The 17,350-nt window shown below is 40.3% G+C and overlaps 2 protein-coding genes across 2 annotated transcripts in view; one reads left to right on the top strand and one right to left on the bottom strand.

Moving 5' to 3' along the window:
- mcf2b (MCF.2 cell line derived transforming sequence b) overlaps nt 1-4,889 on the top strand; it is a gene marked incomplete at both ends in the record, with an annotated part of 13,769 nt that extends 8,880 nt beyond the window's left edge. Inside the window, 8 exons of the mRNA XM_080854942.1 lie at nt 477-569; nt 867-942; nt 1,211-1,253; nt 3,116-3,312; nt 3,621-3,727; nt 4,299-4,411; nt 4,567-4,664; nt 4,852-4,889. Of these exons, the coding sequence (XP_080711068.1) occupies nt 477-569; nt 867-942; nt 1,211-1,253; nt 3,116-3,312; nt 3,621-3,727; nt 4,299-4,411; nt 4,567-4,664; nt 4,852-4,889 (765 nt within the window). The remainder of the gene's footprint in view (nt 1-476; nt 570-866; nt 943-1,210; nt 1,254-3,115; nt 3,313-3,620; nt 3,728-4,298; nt 4,412-4,566; nt 4,665-4,851) is intronic.
- Nucleotides 4,890-8,128: 3,239 nt separating this feature from the next.
- On the bottom strand, nt 8,129-13,444 carry f9b (coagulation factor IXb; the record flags this gene model as incomplete). Its single annotated transcript, XM_080836247.1, has 8 exons — nt 8,129-8,691; nt 8,894-9,017; nt 9,201-9,553; nt 10,837-10,971; nt 11,681-11,794; nt 11,959-11,983; nt 12,272-12,435; nt 13,378-13,444. 8 exons carry the CDS (start codon nt 13,442-13,444, stop codon nt 8,129-8,131), a joined length of 1,545 nt encoding a protein of 514 aa, XP_080692373.1.
- Nucleotides 13,445-17,350: the final 3,906 nt, after the last annotated feature.

Here is a 17,350-nt window from a genome sequence, read left to right as displayed (position 1 = left end):
GTGATGTGACTAACCTATCGTTCTTTTAGACGAGCTCTCTGTTAACTTTTAAGGACATGTGTTTGCCTTGATCTCTTGACACTTCCCTATCTGTCAAATAGCTATACGTTTGTATTAGGGATTATATAATTCACATACTGTATGAGGTTTATGCATCCCATTTCATGTTTTATCTCAAAAACATTTAAATTTTAGTTGGTGATAAGAAGAGAAACTATTGTCTCTCATTGTGGAGAGAAAAACTCTTTATAATACATAAATGAACCACATGTTCACTTTTTGTAGTTTATATGTACATCAAGCCTTACAATGCATTAGTTTGTGCATGTACAATACAGGAGAGATTACGTTAATGAAAATTAATCTCATCTCTTTCCATTTGTGGGTCTTTTTCTGTAATTGCTGTAACCACATGGAGGGAGATGAAAAGCAAACCAAAGTGAACTAGTCTGTATGTTTTTATATAATTTGTGCAGATGAGTGCTGTGGGCATCACAGAGAATGTCAAAGGAGACATCAAGAAGTTTGAGCTATGGTACAGCGGCAGAGAGGAGGTGTACTTAATCCAGGTATCTATACTACTCATTTCACAGCCAACACGATTGCACCACAGGCCATATGAAGGCAAGGATCTGCAACGAACATTTCACACTTACTTACTATGTAATTGCCCTTTAATTATATATTATATAATCATTTATCCATCTATTAACTCTTCAAAGCAGAGCTTATATCAGCATGTGAAATCTAAAAACATTGCTAACAGCATATTGAATAATTTGTGTTCATCAGACAAGCTTCTTCTTCACGCACTGCTCCACTCATGCTCATGACTGGAGGTGTGTGTCTTTGCTGTGTGTTATCAGGCCCAATCAGTGGAGGTGAAGATGGCCTGGCTGACTGAGATCAGGAAGATCCTCACTAATCAGCGACTTGCTCAAGGTTCCTACTTTGTGGGTCATTGTCTGTCAATGTCCACCTTTGGGTCTGTTCTGTGGCTTTCATTTTGATTTTATTTTTTTTCATTGGATGCAGCTGATTTTTTTTTTGCTTTTGATGTCTTACAAAGGCTCCCTGTGATGCAGTGCATGCAGGTTCTAATTATAATTTTTTTTCTACAACTTTTCTCTGTTTATCTTGTTGATGTTGAAGTTTATCATGCCTTCCAATTCTCTCTCCCCTCCACTTCCCCCTTTCCTGTGTGTCTCAGGTGAAGGTCACACCTGTGTGGTGGCAGAGGGGGTAGTAGACAGGTGAGTCTCTCCTCCGGCATCTACTTGCCTGCATGATTTCATGTCGGTGTTGGCTCACGTATGGCATGCTAACAGCAGGAATTCTGGCGACCGGTTTTCCTCTCGCATCCATCTCTAGCAAACCATGTCATTGGCTTGCAAGTCTCCATTTGTTCAAAGCTTATGCAATATGGCCATGCAGTCCAGGGCTTTCCAGGGTTCTTGTTGGGTTGCTCTTCACTGAGATTATGAAATGGAGGCGAAATGTAAGCAACAGAATAAAAACTTGAGATAAAAATGGTAGTAATGTTGATGTAACTAATTGGTGAGAAATGTCAGTTGTTATCAGGGCTAGGGTCAACTGAAGACATTTACTCTCATAAAACAGCAACTGAGATTTGCTGAAAGCACATGATCAGAATCAAGACATGCAAGTCCTAATGTGTTCTTCAAACTACAGTTGTGTGTATCGTTGTTTGTGCTGGTCTGTGTGTGTGTGATTTTGGAGCATGTCTCACGTTGTGATCTTTGTTGTAGGCATGCAGTGTGTTTGTCTTCTTGTGAAGATCAGTGCCATTGAGAGTATACCTTAATCAAGTGGTGAAAGGGGGGAAAATGATGGATATGGTGGAAAGCTTTGAAGATGGTTGACCTATTTGTCGTGCTAGATAGAAGGAATTGTTGGTATTGGTATGAAGACATCAGTCATACAAAGTTCATATTTACTCAGTCACTTCACAAGCGCTGTTCTTTCACTTTCCAACTGTTCAGTTAATTGAGGGTAGTGATGTTATTGTACTCTGGGTGCATCAAGGGTTACATTTCATCGCCTCCAATATGTTGAGCATAAGGGCAAAGGGTCGCCCAGCAGTAGCCAGAATACGTCTCCCAAACTCCCAATCTCTTTATATAGATTTTATTGTCTGAAAACAAGTAGTTTAGAAGAGCTTGCACTTTGTTTGACAATGAATCAGGGGTCAGTGTGAAGTAGTGTTGGTGATCAAAAAGAGGACACACTTTGTTTGAAATAGTGTCAAAGGGTTAGGAAATGCACTGCATTTGGATCAGTTTTATCTGTTATTTGTCTGAAGTTATTTCCTTAATGAGGTGGAAAACTGAAAACTGGAAGCCTTTGTTGCAGTAAAATTATCATGCTTCATCCCCCTCCTGTCCTGTCTCCTGACATGTCTTCCTCTGAGCAGGTTAGAATGTCATGCTTCTATGTGTCCATGCATGTGTTAGCCGCTGTAGCACAAATTAATCTGAAGAAAACCCAGTTCATTTGTAGATTTTGTAGTTTAACAACGGCCAATCTTACATTGGAAGCAGAAATGGTAAAATAACTTTAATAGAATAAGTCAAATGTGGTGTTTTGTAATACTTTGTTAGAGGTTTTGTTGATTAGCAATCGCCCCATTGCTTCTTGAGCTAAGCTTCTACATGCCAGCAATTGTGTAAGCTTCTCCCTTGCCAGAATGACAGACATTTTCTTACCCTTGAAACATTTCTCTATGGTTTTGGCTAGATTACTTACATACAGTATACCTATATGAGAAATCAAACAGCTGTGTACAATTCTTAAAATGGTATGGAATAACTAAACTGACATGGCTTTTTTGGTATCGGTATACTTTTCATATATAAAATAGAGCATGACGTACCATTTGATGCTGCTCTCAAACCATGGTAACTTAAAGACACTGTGCATTTACCACTATAGTATCTCTCAACCTCATTTAAAACCCTTTTAGTCTGTGGTTGTACAGTACTGCCAGTAGGTTCCATGCTCCTTTCATGACTGTGTTTGGTGTTGTGTTTTGTGTTCTAACCACCCCTCCCCCCTCCACCACGATCATCATTACCCTCCGCCCGACGGGGGTCAGTCTGGCACGTGTTTCGGTGTGCATGCCCTGGAGCCCCAGCCAGATCGCGGGCTGCTCAGCTTGTTTTGATGTCCTTCCTAACAGCAAGCTGCAGGGGGCCTCAGTCAGCTCCGAGGAGACTGAGTCAGGCCGCACCAGCCCGGTTCTGACGGACCCTGTCATCTTCTCACCCCGGCGGCAGCAGCAGAACCGTCGCAGTGAGTGCAAGGGCGCACAAGGGCGCTCCGGGTGCCTGCTGTTGCACAGTGTCAGAGGAGAAGTTTAAGGAGCAATGAGGAAATACGTTTTTGTGCTCTGCGATCCTCACATGCCTGTATTATGTTGTGTATAATTTTAATAGAACAAGAGGGTAGATACAGTTCACCTCAGAACTGAATATTTACAGTTCACACTATGGACTTTGTCTGTTTTTCATGAGACTTTCAAGGGAGACATACACATGTTCTACTGAACCAGTTCTAAATGTGAGTCATGATATACAGTACAGCACTGACTGTGTTTGCAGGCTGGCATGGTACCTCCAACTCAGATATCTGTGAGGGTCTGGAGGACTGGACCACTGATCTGTCCAACCTGTCTGAGTCTGATGAGGATGAAGTGGTTTCTCTGCTGGTGAGCTTGAGTTCAGAATGCAGCCTACCATCACTGGTTGGGGATTTAATGTTCAGTTTAGGTTACAAAATGCAAAACACACATATACAAGGAACACTTAACGTGCCTAAAAATACATTAAAATGTACGTATATCAGCTTAGTTAAATCAAAGAGACAGAAACTGGAATTCACCGATTCCACTCTTCTTGAATAGGAACTCCTTTCACTGCATAGACAGCTACACAAAACACTAAATCTTCTCTCTTAAATGCTGAAACCAGCGAGACCCTCATTGACAAGCAGCCATTTTTCTATTATGGGCTCTATACAGCACAATTGTCTGTGATTTCCCATTCTGCAGTTATCTAACTGGTTCAATCAACCCATGCATAAAAAACCCATCCAACACTGCAGCACTCTATTGTTAGATGAGTCATAATTGTAGATCGTAGTGGGATGTTCATGGGAAAGGATGTTGCAGCGATACGCTTTGGTTAGGCTCTGACCTGACATGGCCCCTACCAATAATTGCGGATGTTGATTTAGTGGTCCTCTGTGGGGGAATGACTGATTCACCCCTCTTCCCACAGGTCCCTGGGCGGTACAGGGCGGTGGTGGAAGGCCGTCAGTCAGGACCTGACGACCTGCTGATAAAACAGGGTGATGTCCTTCAGCTGGTGCAGGAAGATAAAGAGGGCCTGTGGTAGGCTACTCGCACTTCACATTGACAGGACGGAATTGAGTCACAGCTAATGTTTACAAAAATAATGATACAATGAACATGAACATGATGTTGAAATAGATAATTACGATCCTATGTAAGCAGTGACCGTATTGCGCTGTGTTTTGCTCTCTCAGGCTGGTGAAGAACATCACTCGAGGGGAGGAAGGCAGAGTTCCACCTTACAGTCTGCTGAGGATTCTGGGAGAGACCGGTTATTTCACCCGCCAGGGCGGTGAGTTTTGGTGAGAGAGGGGTGAGTTTACAATGGCTTCCCAAAGCCTGCTGCCATCCATCTTTAGCTCATAATACTATGCACTATGTTCTGAGTGCAATGGAAATTCTTTGGAGAATTAAACCCATTTTAAAACCAATACAGTATGAAAATAATTTGTTCCTGACACATCAATGTTGTGTTACAGACATGGTCAGTGTGAAGACCAGAAAGCTCAGTCCCTGAACAAGCCTTCTGGAAGACCAGAAAACACCCATAAATCTTCAACGGGCCACCCAGAGATCCTCAGCATTCAGCACAAAGACCTCAGCATTCCAAAGTCCTCTGTCCTAAATCACTCTGTCAGTCTCACTGTCTAAACCAGCCATTTATCAAATGACAGGACATGAGTGGTTGCTGTATATGTAACAGACATGCTTCAGCCCTATTGGGCAGAGGGGTTTATGGATTGGACTGAAGGACAGGCATGGACTCTCTACAGATCCAGAATCACTATCTCTCACAAGGATCCACCAGTGATAATACAGTGGGATTAAAAACAAACCTTTCTCAAACTTTTGTCAAAGTAGGTCAGTCTGTCAAGCACAATGTAAAACATACAGTGCCACTTGAAAGTATGTGAACCCCTTGAGCACTTAAGCGTTTTCTGTTGTTTTACCATGATTTTTCATTTTTTTCATCACCAATTTTCCATAGATGAAATGTCAGGTTTATGTTTATCATTTGCATGTACTTGTTTAGAGGAAATTGTTTGAGAAGCTGAAAAACTACATGTAACATGGAATTAGTCCATTTCAAAAGTAAGTGAACCCCCAGCTGAATTGATAAAGTCAAGCAGGTAACAGATTCAGTGAAACTTATTTGGGTGAATAATTAGTCAATGAGCAAACCGATCATCTGAGACATCCTTAGGGAAAGGTTTGGGCAACACAGATTAAAAGAGAGAGGAAACCAACCAAACTACTGTAGTGCCAAGGTGTACCCACACAGATCAACAATGCCGAGAGGAAACGAGATATCCGAGAACATCAGGAAGAAGGTACTGACAGCCCATCAGTCTTGGGAAAGCTATAAGACCATCTCCAAAAGATTCCAGCTCCATCCATCCATCCAAGACAAATAATTTTGAAATGGAGGGCATTCAACATGACCGCATCTCTGCCTAGAAGTGGACGCCCATCAAGACCATCACCAAGAAGCACCAGAAGAAGAATAAATCAGGTAAAAGTCAACCCACACATCACCTCTAAAGAGTTTCGGACCTCTCTGGCAGCATCTGGGGTAAATGTACATGGGTCTACAATCAGACGAAAATTGTTGGTTTTGATCGTGACAAAATAATTCTATCTCGGACTCATCTGTTTAAAGAAGGGACTTCCAGAAGGCCTTTGGTTTATCCAAGTGCTCTCGGGCAAAGTTGAAACGGGCAGTTTTGTTCTTTCTTGAGAGCAGAGGCTTCCTTCTAGCAACCCGATCATGAATGTCATGTCTATTCAATTTTCGTCTGATTGTAGACCCATGTACATTTACCCCAGATGCTGCCAGAGAGGTCTGAAACTCTTTAGAGGTGATGTGTGGGTTGACTTTTACCTGATTTATTCTTCTTCTGGTGCTTCTTGGTGATGGTCTTGATGGGCGTCCACTTCTAGGCAGAGATGCGGTCATGTTGAATGCCCTCCATTTCTAAATTATTTGTCTTGGATGGATGGATGGAGCTGGAATCTTTTGGAGATGGTCTTATAGCTTTCCCAAGACTGAAGGGCTGTCAGAACCTTCTTCCTGATGTTCTCGGATATCTCGTTTCCTTTCGGCATTGTTGATCTGTGTGGGTACACCTTGGCACTACAGTAGTTTGGTTGGTTTCCTCCCTCTTTTAATCTGTGTTGCCCAAACCTTTCCCTAAGGATGTCTCAGATGATCGGTTTGCTTAATTGACTAATTAAGCACCCAAATAAGTTTCACTGAATCTGTTACCTGCTTGACTTTACCAATTCAGCTGGGGGTTCACTTACTTTTGAAATGGACTAATTCCATGTTTCATGTAGTCTTTTGGCTACTCAAACAATTCCCTCTAAAAAAAGTACATGCAAATGATAAACATAAACCTGACATTCCTTCTATGGAAAATTGGTGATGAAAAAAATGAAAAATCATGGTAAAACAACAGAAAACTCCTAAGTGGTCAAGGGGTTCACATACTTTAAAGTGGCACTGTAGGTCAGTATTCTGTCTGAGCTAAAGTGAGCCTGATTGTTTGGCATCTGGCATCTTCTCATGACCACACAGTGCCGTGTGTTTCTCACACAGAAGCCTCGGTTTCCATGGTTATCGAGCAACTGGCCGACCCCCTGCTGACTGTGATGTTGGCCCAGTGGTAGTAAGGCCTCTTCATGCGAGTTATGGGTGAGAGTTTTTAATGATTTCAGAACAGACAGGTCTCTGCAAGAGATAGATGATGCACAGCTATTTTCTTACTGTATGTACAGAGTGTAAACTATGGGAGGGACTCTGATGTGTGTTATATTGTACAGAACACATTTGCATAACATCTGTCTGAGTATATGTGCCAAAAAACTACAAAGTCCATATTTCCCGACCCTCCGCTTTTATAAGGCTCGTGTTTCATTACGCTGCTTAGCTTAAAGAGCACATGATATGCATTTGTGGACGTAGTGGGGTCTTAAAAATATAGCCTTCACTCGTTAACTTTGGTGATGCTTTATTCTGCTTCCAATCACAATTCCGCATGATGCAATCTTAGCCATGAGGTGCTTTCTCTTGCTGCACACCCCATGTTTGCCTCATTTTGCACTGCACTTTAGTTTGGTAGGTTTAAGCTTTGCCAGAGCCTTAACACAATTCAGAAGCTTCCGTTGTATTCAAAACTGATACTGTGACCGATTGATTGGACGCAGTTCTGTTGTACTCCAACGACATATTGGTCATATTACTGGTTTTGAGAAGCAATGAATTCCTTGCATAATGTTTTAAGTCATTTGAAATGTATGTATTGTAGTAGATGAGAGTTTCTGCTGCACAAACTGAGACTTCAGAACAGCAAATGCCAATGTGTTGTTTATATGAGAGCAATGTATTTTTAGTTATGTAAATGTAGGGAGAGTTCTCATGTGAATATCCAAAAATAACAAAAAGAAATATATTCGCACAGCAACAAAATAGAGAGGACATTTTTCTTTATTTTTTTTCTCTCTTGATTGAATTATTTTGAATTAAATAAATCCCATCAGTCTTTAAGGAATGCTTGGGTAGAAAATGACAATTATTATACATGAACTTTGAGCCTGCATATTGTTTACCTGAAGACACAGCACATTTCTTTGGTCAACTGAAAGTCACTTTCAATCTCAGAAGTAGAGTGGTGTCACTGCATGAAAAGACTGAGATAACATATGCCGTTTTCCATTCCTTGTTTGGACTGTCTTCATTCAGCTCTGGGTCTTTGGTCAGTTTGTGGAGGAGGTCAAGCCTGTGACATTAGAAATCCAGAAGGAGTACTTGGAAACGCGCGTGTAGATGCCATATTTGCCATCCTTGGCGCACTCCTCTCCCCAGCTCACGACGCCTGTGAGGAACCAGGTGTTTTTGTACTGTGAGACGTGGGGTCCGCCGCTGTCTCCCTGGCAGGCGTCCTTCTGGACGGTCTTGTAGCCGGCGCAGAACATGAAGCGGGACACCTGGTCGCTGCTGCTGCCCTTGCACTCGGTCCGGTCCACGTAGGGCACCTCCACCTTCTGCAGTGTGTTGGAGTCGCGGCCGTTGTAGCGCATCCTTCCCCAGCCGCTCACCAGCGCGGTTTCTGAGTTCCTCAGAAGGGACTCCGTGAAGCCTTTGGGGCCCAGGCAGATGGGGATGATGTAGTCGGAGAAGGTGACGGGAGTGGAGAGGTGCAGGATGGCAATGTCGTGGTTGTAGAGGCTCTTCTTGGGGTCGTAGTGAGGGTGAAGGATGATGTTGTCCACCTCATGTTCACTCTCACTCTTCTCATCCTTGTGTATGTCATGCTCCCCTGGTAGGGTCAAGATGTTTGTTAAAAGGTATCGTCTGCAATTATTCAAGAATCATGTAACTTACCTTCTCAGCCCAATGTATGAGTTGAAACTACACATTAGAAATATAAACATAACCATGATTTTATGTTGTTGTATATGTTGTTAACTTATATTGCCGACTTTCTGTATTGTCAGAAATTGCTGTGCACTTGGACTCACCAAGACGGATGAAGAAAGGTCCCTTGCTCTGTACGATACAGTGGGCTGCAGTAATGACCCAGATTTCACTCAGAAGTGTCCCTCCACAGAACACTATACTGGTGGCTTTGTTGATTATTGCAACCTTAGATGAGTGAGGGAAGGACATGATTTGCAATTGAGACATCAATCATTTACTTAGTCAAGTAATGAGTATATCTGAGTCAACTCATACGTATATTGACAAGTCAAATGCTGTCATGGTTCAAACTAGGTCAGTTATTCCTGATAGATGCCAAATCATAGTCATCTGCCTGTTAGCTCTTACTTGCCATGGTATCTCCCCTCTGGTAGCCTCGTTTCCACCAACTATGCGCTCATCTTTCGATGTGTCTGCTTTGATTGTAGGTAGGGTTGGATAGAACTTCCAGGAAGGAGTTCCACTGTCCGGTGTTGGCTGCAGAGTACTGTTTATGACCACTGGTGATACTGGACTGTCTTCAGCATTGGTGAGGCTAAGGGTGTTGTTCTCAGAAGGCGTCTCTGCATTCTCAGCAGACATATTAATGTGGGTGTTGTTGATAGACATCTCATGTTGGTAAACTGTTTCCGCATCAATGAGGGATCTTCCAGACAGAGTTTCCTTTATGGTTTTCCCAAGTTGGCCACAGGGGTATTGTTCTGACAAACAGACAAACTTGTCATCAGGTGTTTATTTTCTCACCTTTGTGCTGTGTAGTGTGGAAAGGAAAAGCTGTTAAGCTATTGTTAGCATGACTTTGGCAAACAGTCATTATGAGTGGCTTTTTCCGTCTCTCTTGCTCAGGCTACAGTCAGATTTGATCATGAAATGTGATTGATGGATAGCCTATTCCACATAATTCATCCGTTTCATCTTTGGCATATCTGTGGGCTACAATCAAGCTCAGTTCTGTTCAGTCGCTGTTACCATCAGTTATCATCAAACGGGATAACAATAAAAATAGGCCAGTAAAATTACATGAAAAGTGAGCTGGTAAGATTGAATGTTGTGAATTGGTTAAGCGTGGATCTTAACTTATTGACATGACCTAACAGTTCCCAGTGAATGTAAATGTACGGTAAGTAGCATAGCATAGCTACGTCAGTTATCGGACAGTTTGTTAAAAATCGGCCAGTCTGTTAAAGGCACCCAGTGCAACTTTATGTAAACATTCAATGAAAAATAAACATTCAATTTCTAGTCTTTTTTACACGTAGTAAGTTTCAATAACTCCATACCATTACATATCGACATTCAAGGAGCAAAGATGAGATGTCGTTGTGTGGTGAGAACTGATAGAAAATCGTAAACAACAACAATCGCCGGTGGGGAGAAGCCATTTTTCCATTGACTGGAAGCCTGCTTTATTTATTGTAGGTTACAAAAAATAAAGAAAATGGTGGCGATTGTTGTTGTTATCGATTTTCTATCAGTTCTCACCACACAACGACGTCTCATCTTTGCTGCTTGAATGTCGGTATGTAATGGTATGGAGTTATTGAAACTTACTACGTGTAAAAAAGATTAGAAATTGAATGTTTATTTTTAAGCCTCGAAAGTTGCACTGGGTGCCTTTAAACAATCGATATGCTAAGTTTAATAATACATTAACATGACAACGCGAACGAAGCTCGCTTGCCGGTATTTAACCCCGTTACGATAGGGTGTTAGTAAGGGACTGATGAACATGGACATGTTTCAGTACAATTTCATTCCTGACATTCAAATGTGTGATCATCTTAACACATAGTTTGATGAGTATGGCCCAGTGTTTTTACCAAAAAATGTATCCAGGCTTTTGAGATCTAATGTGAGCCCATGAAGGGACCTAAGAAAAGATGGATGAGGTGTGTGTGTGTGTGTGTGTGTGTGTGTGTGTGTGTGTGTGTGTTTAGAAGAGATAGAGAGAGAGAAAAAGAGAGAGAGATGGAGCAGCAAGTACTTAGTGGTTCACAGGACATCTTGTCTGTCGTCCGTCGGTACCCAGGGGCACAGGCACATGTGGCTCCCCGCACTTTATCTTCAATGCAGAACTGCATGCAGCCGCCATTATCAACATCACACTGACGAGCAATCTCTTCATGGGAACAACAGGGGAAACAGAGAGATTAGTTCCAATAACACACTCAAAGAGCGCAGGTCTCCACCAAGGCCAAATGCCTTATCTCGCAATGTTACATTTTACTTTTTACATTTAGTCATTAAGCAGACGCTTTTGTCTAAAGCGACGTACAGGGGAGAGAAATGTTAACGCAAACGAAAAATAATTGCATAATAATTAAATAATGCTCCAAAATTTGACAGCTTCTTTCCCGGCCCATGCTACACCCCTCCAGCAAGTTTCATGAAAACTGGTAGTTTTTGCATAATCCTGTTGATGATCAGACAAACAGACAGACTAAAGTGGCAAAGAAACCATGATTCATGGTAATTGAATTGCTGACATGTAAGGTCACTGTTTCTTTCATCTTGAATGCGTGTATGAATGAAAACCTTTATGGCCTCTAATGGAATGAGTCCAGCACACAAAAAGAGCCTTAGAATTAAAACATTGTCAATTCACAACAAAATAAAGAAAATGAATAACCAGTCCCTACAATAATCCATTAGATTAATCAACAAACAAGCATCAAATTACATGACAACCCCAACCCCCTTCCAGTACATGAGACAAGGTTCCACATTAAAGACTTATTCTTATGTACATATTGTCTCTTTGAGATCAAAACAAACAAACAAAAAAACAAATGGGCTATCAAAGTGTGTTCGCAGATACACAGACTCACGTATCTCACAGTTCTTTCCACCAAAGCCAGCAGCACACCAGCACACATAGGAGCTCAGGCCATCCTCACATCTCGCTCCATTCTGACACGGGGAGGACTCGCACTGATCTCCATCTATGGCAAATAATCACAGTCTTTCCTCTGATCATAACATCAAGCACAATATAAAGAAAAAGGTTGAATGGGAAGAGCACAGAAGAAAGCAGATTTGTCCCTTTCAAGATCTTACGAAACTTTTTCTGTGATGCGTTTTTGAATGTATGTGGTGTGCAACTCACCAATGTAACTATTCCAGAATTCCATCTACAAGAGAGGATGCCATGAGAAATATGAATGATACATTTGCATTCAAATACTATTTGCTGTGAGATGTTTGAAACAATTACTATCAATCTTTTGACCGACTCTTCAACAAAAGTGTTCTCTGAAAAAAGATCCTGCAAGCCCTGAAAAAATTACCTCCACTTGTCAACCATTTCTCCACCAAAAGACAGACCACTTGGAGTGATAGACAAATCTTTCCCATACTGTTTTGAGTGTCAAAAGACTGAAAAGAGAGATGACCATTTGCCCCAGATCCAGGTGGCGTACCGTTTTTTCGTTGTTCTCAAACCACTCCCTCGCCTCCTCCCAGACGCAGCGCTCCTCTATGCACTCCCGCTCCAGGCTGTCCCTCACCATCTCCTCCAGGTGGCCGCTGTTGTGCCTCTTGCGCCTCATCAGCACACTGGCTGCGGACTGATGCGAGACAAACACTGAAGAGGAGAGAAACAAAAAACACAGTCAAAGCCTCCAGAATCCTGTCCTCCGGTCTGTTCTTCAACTTTGGGGCATTTATTTAGATTCTTACACTGTCAAGAAACATAAAAAGCAATGTAGAACTTTGATTCAGATTCAGTTTGTCTATTAGTACCTACTTACCATCTCAGTTCACAGTATACAGAATATGAGAGAAAGCGTCCTGGGTTAACAGCTCCCGAACAGTGCAACATTGGCTTACAACAAGATGTACGTAAATTATAAAGTGTAAGAAACTAAAAAAACTCAAACAGCAATGAAAAATTAAAATAAAGCTGTTATACAATAGAATTGTTATTCAATTAAAGATACAGAGGGACTGTATATGTTAAATTAGGAAGAGCTAGATGACCTGTGACAAAACTGACATGTTTTGTAAGGGCTAATTTCAACTGTCTTTATTATATGACAGCTATTGAAACAAAGCACCGCTGGAATGTTTCGAGAATGTTTGGTAAGCCTTGGTTATTACTGCTGTGTCACAAAGTCCGTGAATCCCTACGGTAAACAATGTGATCATAGTCTTTACGAAGCACACTTTCATTTTTGAAAGAGTCTGGTGAAAAAGTATATCAATTATTTAATCAATATTTTGTGGTTTTGGCGTAAATTATTGTTTTGTCATGTTGCCAGATTCTCCTTTGTGATATGTATGTATCAAATTACAAAATGTTATAATATAATACATCACTATGTAATGTGTCTAAGTTTGAGGTTATCTTATTCTCAAGCTGGATTTCAAAGTCAGATAGACAGGTTTTAATTCTCTATCTGTCCTCATAGAACAAATATTTGCTCTCCTCTGCTGCTTCCACACACCCTTCCACATGTTTAGCTTTTGATTTTTAACTTTAATTTGAAATGAGAGCAAGGTTTAAAAACTAAAATGTTCAACTTACCTCCACTTGTCAACCATTTCTCCACCATAAGAGAGACCACTAGGAGTGAAAGACAAATCTTTCCCATACTGTTTTGAGTGTCAAAAGACTGAAAAAAGAGATGACCATCTGCTCCAGAAGTAAACAACTATTTGAAGCAAAAGAGTACAAACCCTTCGATCGCCTAAGGCCAGTGCTTGTGTGTGTGTCCAGCTGCGTGTTACTTAACTGAACTGTTTCTGGTGGGCAGTTTTGGCCAGGAACTTGCTAGTAACGTGTTTGAAAGTATTTGTGGTAATGACAACAGAAATGGTCACCTACAAGCCTTTCTTCAGTGGTGTATGTGCTATAGTATTCTACAGCTGTAAGGACATTTCATTTAAAACCTTTAATCAGAACATTATTGTGAAGTTTATAAACCTTCAGTTCCACTAAATATTTTTCTAACTGCGTATGTATATATGTTTATATGTATATATTATGTGTATATGTATATACTATGTGATATGTAATAAGTAAGTATAATAAGTATTATTATTATTATTAATAATAATAATACACTTTATTTATATTGCATCTTTCATGCAAAAGAATGCAGCTCAAAGCGTTTACAGCAAATACATTACGTGCACAAAGAAATTACATGCACATAAAAATAGACATCAAATATCAAATAAGCATTAGTATTAAATAATATATACTATATATATAATATATAATAATTAGTGTATAATACCCACCTATTTACTCTTGGGCAACATGACAAATATTGACATGATACACCAGAACTTAGTCTGGTCATATTGCTGCTATCCCTGAGTTAATCAGTGACTCATGAGCAACTGACTTGTATTTATACAAGCTAGATAATACAAACATCAACACGACTTGCAAATGGACGTCAGTGCACCTGATAATACTGATGATGCATGGCATTGACATGCAGTACCTGCTGTCCAGTTCCATGGAACCGTTGCTACCGTTACTCAGCATATATTTTCAGTTAGTCACGCTTAACCATTACAGAGAATCATGAGTCATGAAATAACCTGTTTAGCGTAGCATCTTACCAAGCATTCCCAGTCTCATCATTTATGGATGGTAGCCTATTTTCTCAACAAGATGAAACACTGTGTAGTGAATTGCATTGAAGTCATGTAGGTGACTATCTGTGAATCCGAAACTGATGCTAATTGAGTGGATAGTTGACTTATTTATGGTGACCTTCTGAACTCAGCTGTCTGTTGTAATCTTTACTCTTCCTTTCGTATATTCAAATATACTGCAACAAATAGGAGCCTACAACAATAAAAATGGACTGATAAGAGAGTGGTTAGAACAGTTATATAATGTAATATGATCGACCTAACACGTATTTTGGTCACAGTTCTGTTTTCAACCTGCACTGCTTCTGATAACAGGTATAACATGGGAGCACATTTTCTTGCTCAAAGCTGTATGATTGTGAAGGGGTATAAAACTGTCACCATCCTGACTATGTAAAATGACTAAGATCTTTGATACCACAGAGTACAAGACCTTTTTTTAGTTGCAAGTCTACCTCTAAGTCAAGAGCCAAAAGTTTAAATATTAATTCAGCCCCTGCTCACACAAGCATTGGTAATGTCAGACTCTGCCAGAGATTAGTGTAGTGACTTTTGAATTATCCAACCACTTTAATTTCTTCCCTTTGCTGCTCCAACAAGGAATGTGAATCAGTATCTCACTTAATAATTAATTGCATTTCCTTGCACTGGTATGTAAACTATGAAACTATGCACTACAGTCATAGTGCCGAAAGACTTTGATATGACAGGTGCTCTAGGTCACTAATGTAAAATGGGAGCTTTTTGCAAGATCCTCCTGTGACCTGTAGCCATTTTATTACATAACCCTAGCAGCCCATAACCCTTGAAGACTGCAGCTATCCAGATAACTATGATAAATGATGGCGGTGTCTCAACGTATCTGTTAGTCCAAACTACCTTCAGATGCCTCTCAAGGTAGTGGTTACCTCACGGTTACGTACTTTTAAATTGGTACAAAGACACACAGACAGTATAAATCGGGTCTGTAAGAATGTAGATAAGCTTGACAATTAAAAGGTAGCCTACAAGCAAGCTACAGTTTTACAGTCAGTACTGGTAATGATAAAAAATATATTATTTTCGAAGATGAATGTGCCTTAAATGCTTATTCTTGATGTATACTTTTTTTGTTTTCATTTTCTGTGAACAAGAAAATTTGACTATTTCAGGTTGTCTTTCTTTCCATTAGTGCCTGTTCTACATATTTTATTTATGATGGCAGTTGCAAGAGATGTTTAGTTATCATTTGAATACCCTCTTCAATGTGATTTCAAAACTAAAACCAGCCAAACCTTCAACACTGGTAACATATGCTGCAAGCACCACAATATGTGATTTTCTTGACGTATGGTTTTCATGTACAATGTCTCTAACACAGTTGAGAAAGAGAGACACAGACTAAAGGGCTCACTATCTTCCTGCCTGAGTCTTGCTGTAGCAGGGAGGCTGTAAAGTGCAGAGGAGTGTGCAGCTACCATTTTCAATATCACTCTTAGCAATGTCTTAAAAGGAGGGAAGGTTTTTATTCACATTCAGTGAGATCTTACTTAAGAAACATTGGTGACCACTACTCTGCTGGACAGATTTAGTATCAATGGAAGTTCACTCTGTGTGTGGGTATGTTTGTAAAAACATAAACAAACAGAAATGTAGTCATTTATTGTGTTGTGTCTGTGTGGGTAACATGGCAAATAGTGACATACTTACACCAGCTTTATAGGCCTACCTGATATCCAGAAGTTGAACAGTGACTGAAGACTGTGACTCATGTAATTATGTAACCTGCTTAGGCCAATCAATAAAAAACAATGAAAGTGCTCAATAATGATATTTTACATACATTGCTATCTGATACTGTTGAAATAATTTCCACTGGTGTCTTAGTCACCATAAATATCCATTGGTTAAACCCACACACAGCTACTCACAAAGACTAATGCATGTCATAATAGTTGTCAGACTATCTGACAACAATCTGACTGACATCTGAAGCAGCTACCTTTGTTCTGTATTATCAGAGTGTGAAAGACGGTTTCTAAAGCAAATATAATTAATATTACTTTCATTATTACTTTTGAATGTAATTGGTTTCCAACTTTGAGGTTTCCGACCTCAGTGGCTTTGCAGTGGCTCCATGCAGCAATTGCTGATAAGACTTTCAGATGTAAGAGGATGTGTGACATTTATTCTCTGTTCTTTATTAATATATTCCATGATTTGCTGTGGAGAGCATCCCACCTGAACACAGTGGAAAGGTCCAACAAGTCTTTAGCGCTGTCATTGAGTTGTGTGGTGTTTTTACATAACCAAACCACTTTAACATCCTCCAACTATTGCCTGAGTGACGAATGCTAATCATCAGCTTGCTCAATAAGACCTGTATGCACAACAGAGCATCCACTTAGTTGGATATGACAGATGCTACAGAGCTCTATGGATGAAGCATTCTGTGAGAAGTACCTGTAAATTTAGGGTAATGACATATTGTTTAAGTTTTAACAATTTGAGTGTAATAATTAGTTCAACAGCTCTTTGGTTTTTAGTTGCTATTGTTTGAAGGCTTTAGTTGTGTGGCATTTATGCATTCAAACGCAATGAACCTCTTGAACATTGTGTAGGTCTACTTGTGGTCCAGTGCTTGCTAAATTAATTACACTGGGTGGCCAACTGGAAATATTTGTGATGACTGACTCAGTAATCTAATATGCACACACTATCTCGTAAACCTGTGAGAGCTATATAATTCTGTTTCACAATTAGAAATGTTAATACAAGTTATGGCCTATTTTATTCGTTATTAATATAAATGCCCTGGTGTGTCTCAAGGAAACTATGAGTCCTGTCCTTGATATAAACACACATGCAAATCAGCCAGTCTGACGGAATGCTACAGGAGTGCATGCAAG

The sequence above is a fragment of the Sprattus sprattus genome, assembly GCF_963457725.1.
Source record: "Sprattus sprattus genome assembly, chromosome: 1".
Classification (NCBI taxonomy): domain Eukaryota; kingdom Metazoa; phylum Chordata; class Actinopteri; order Clupeiformes; family Clupeidae; genus Sprattus; species Sprattus sprattus.
Note: the sequence above shows the minus strand (reverse complement) of the source record. Positions and strands in the feature narration are given on the sequence as shown.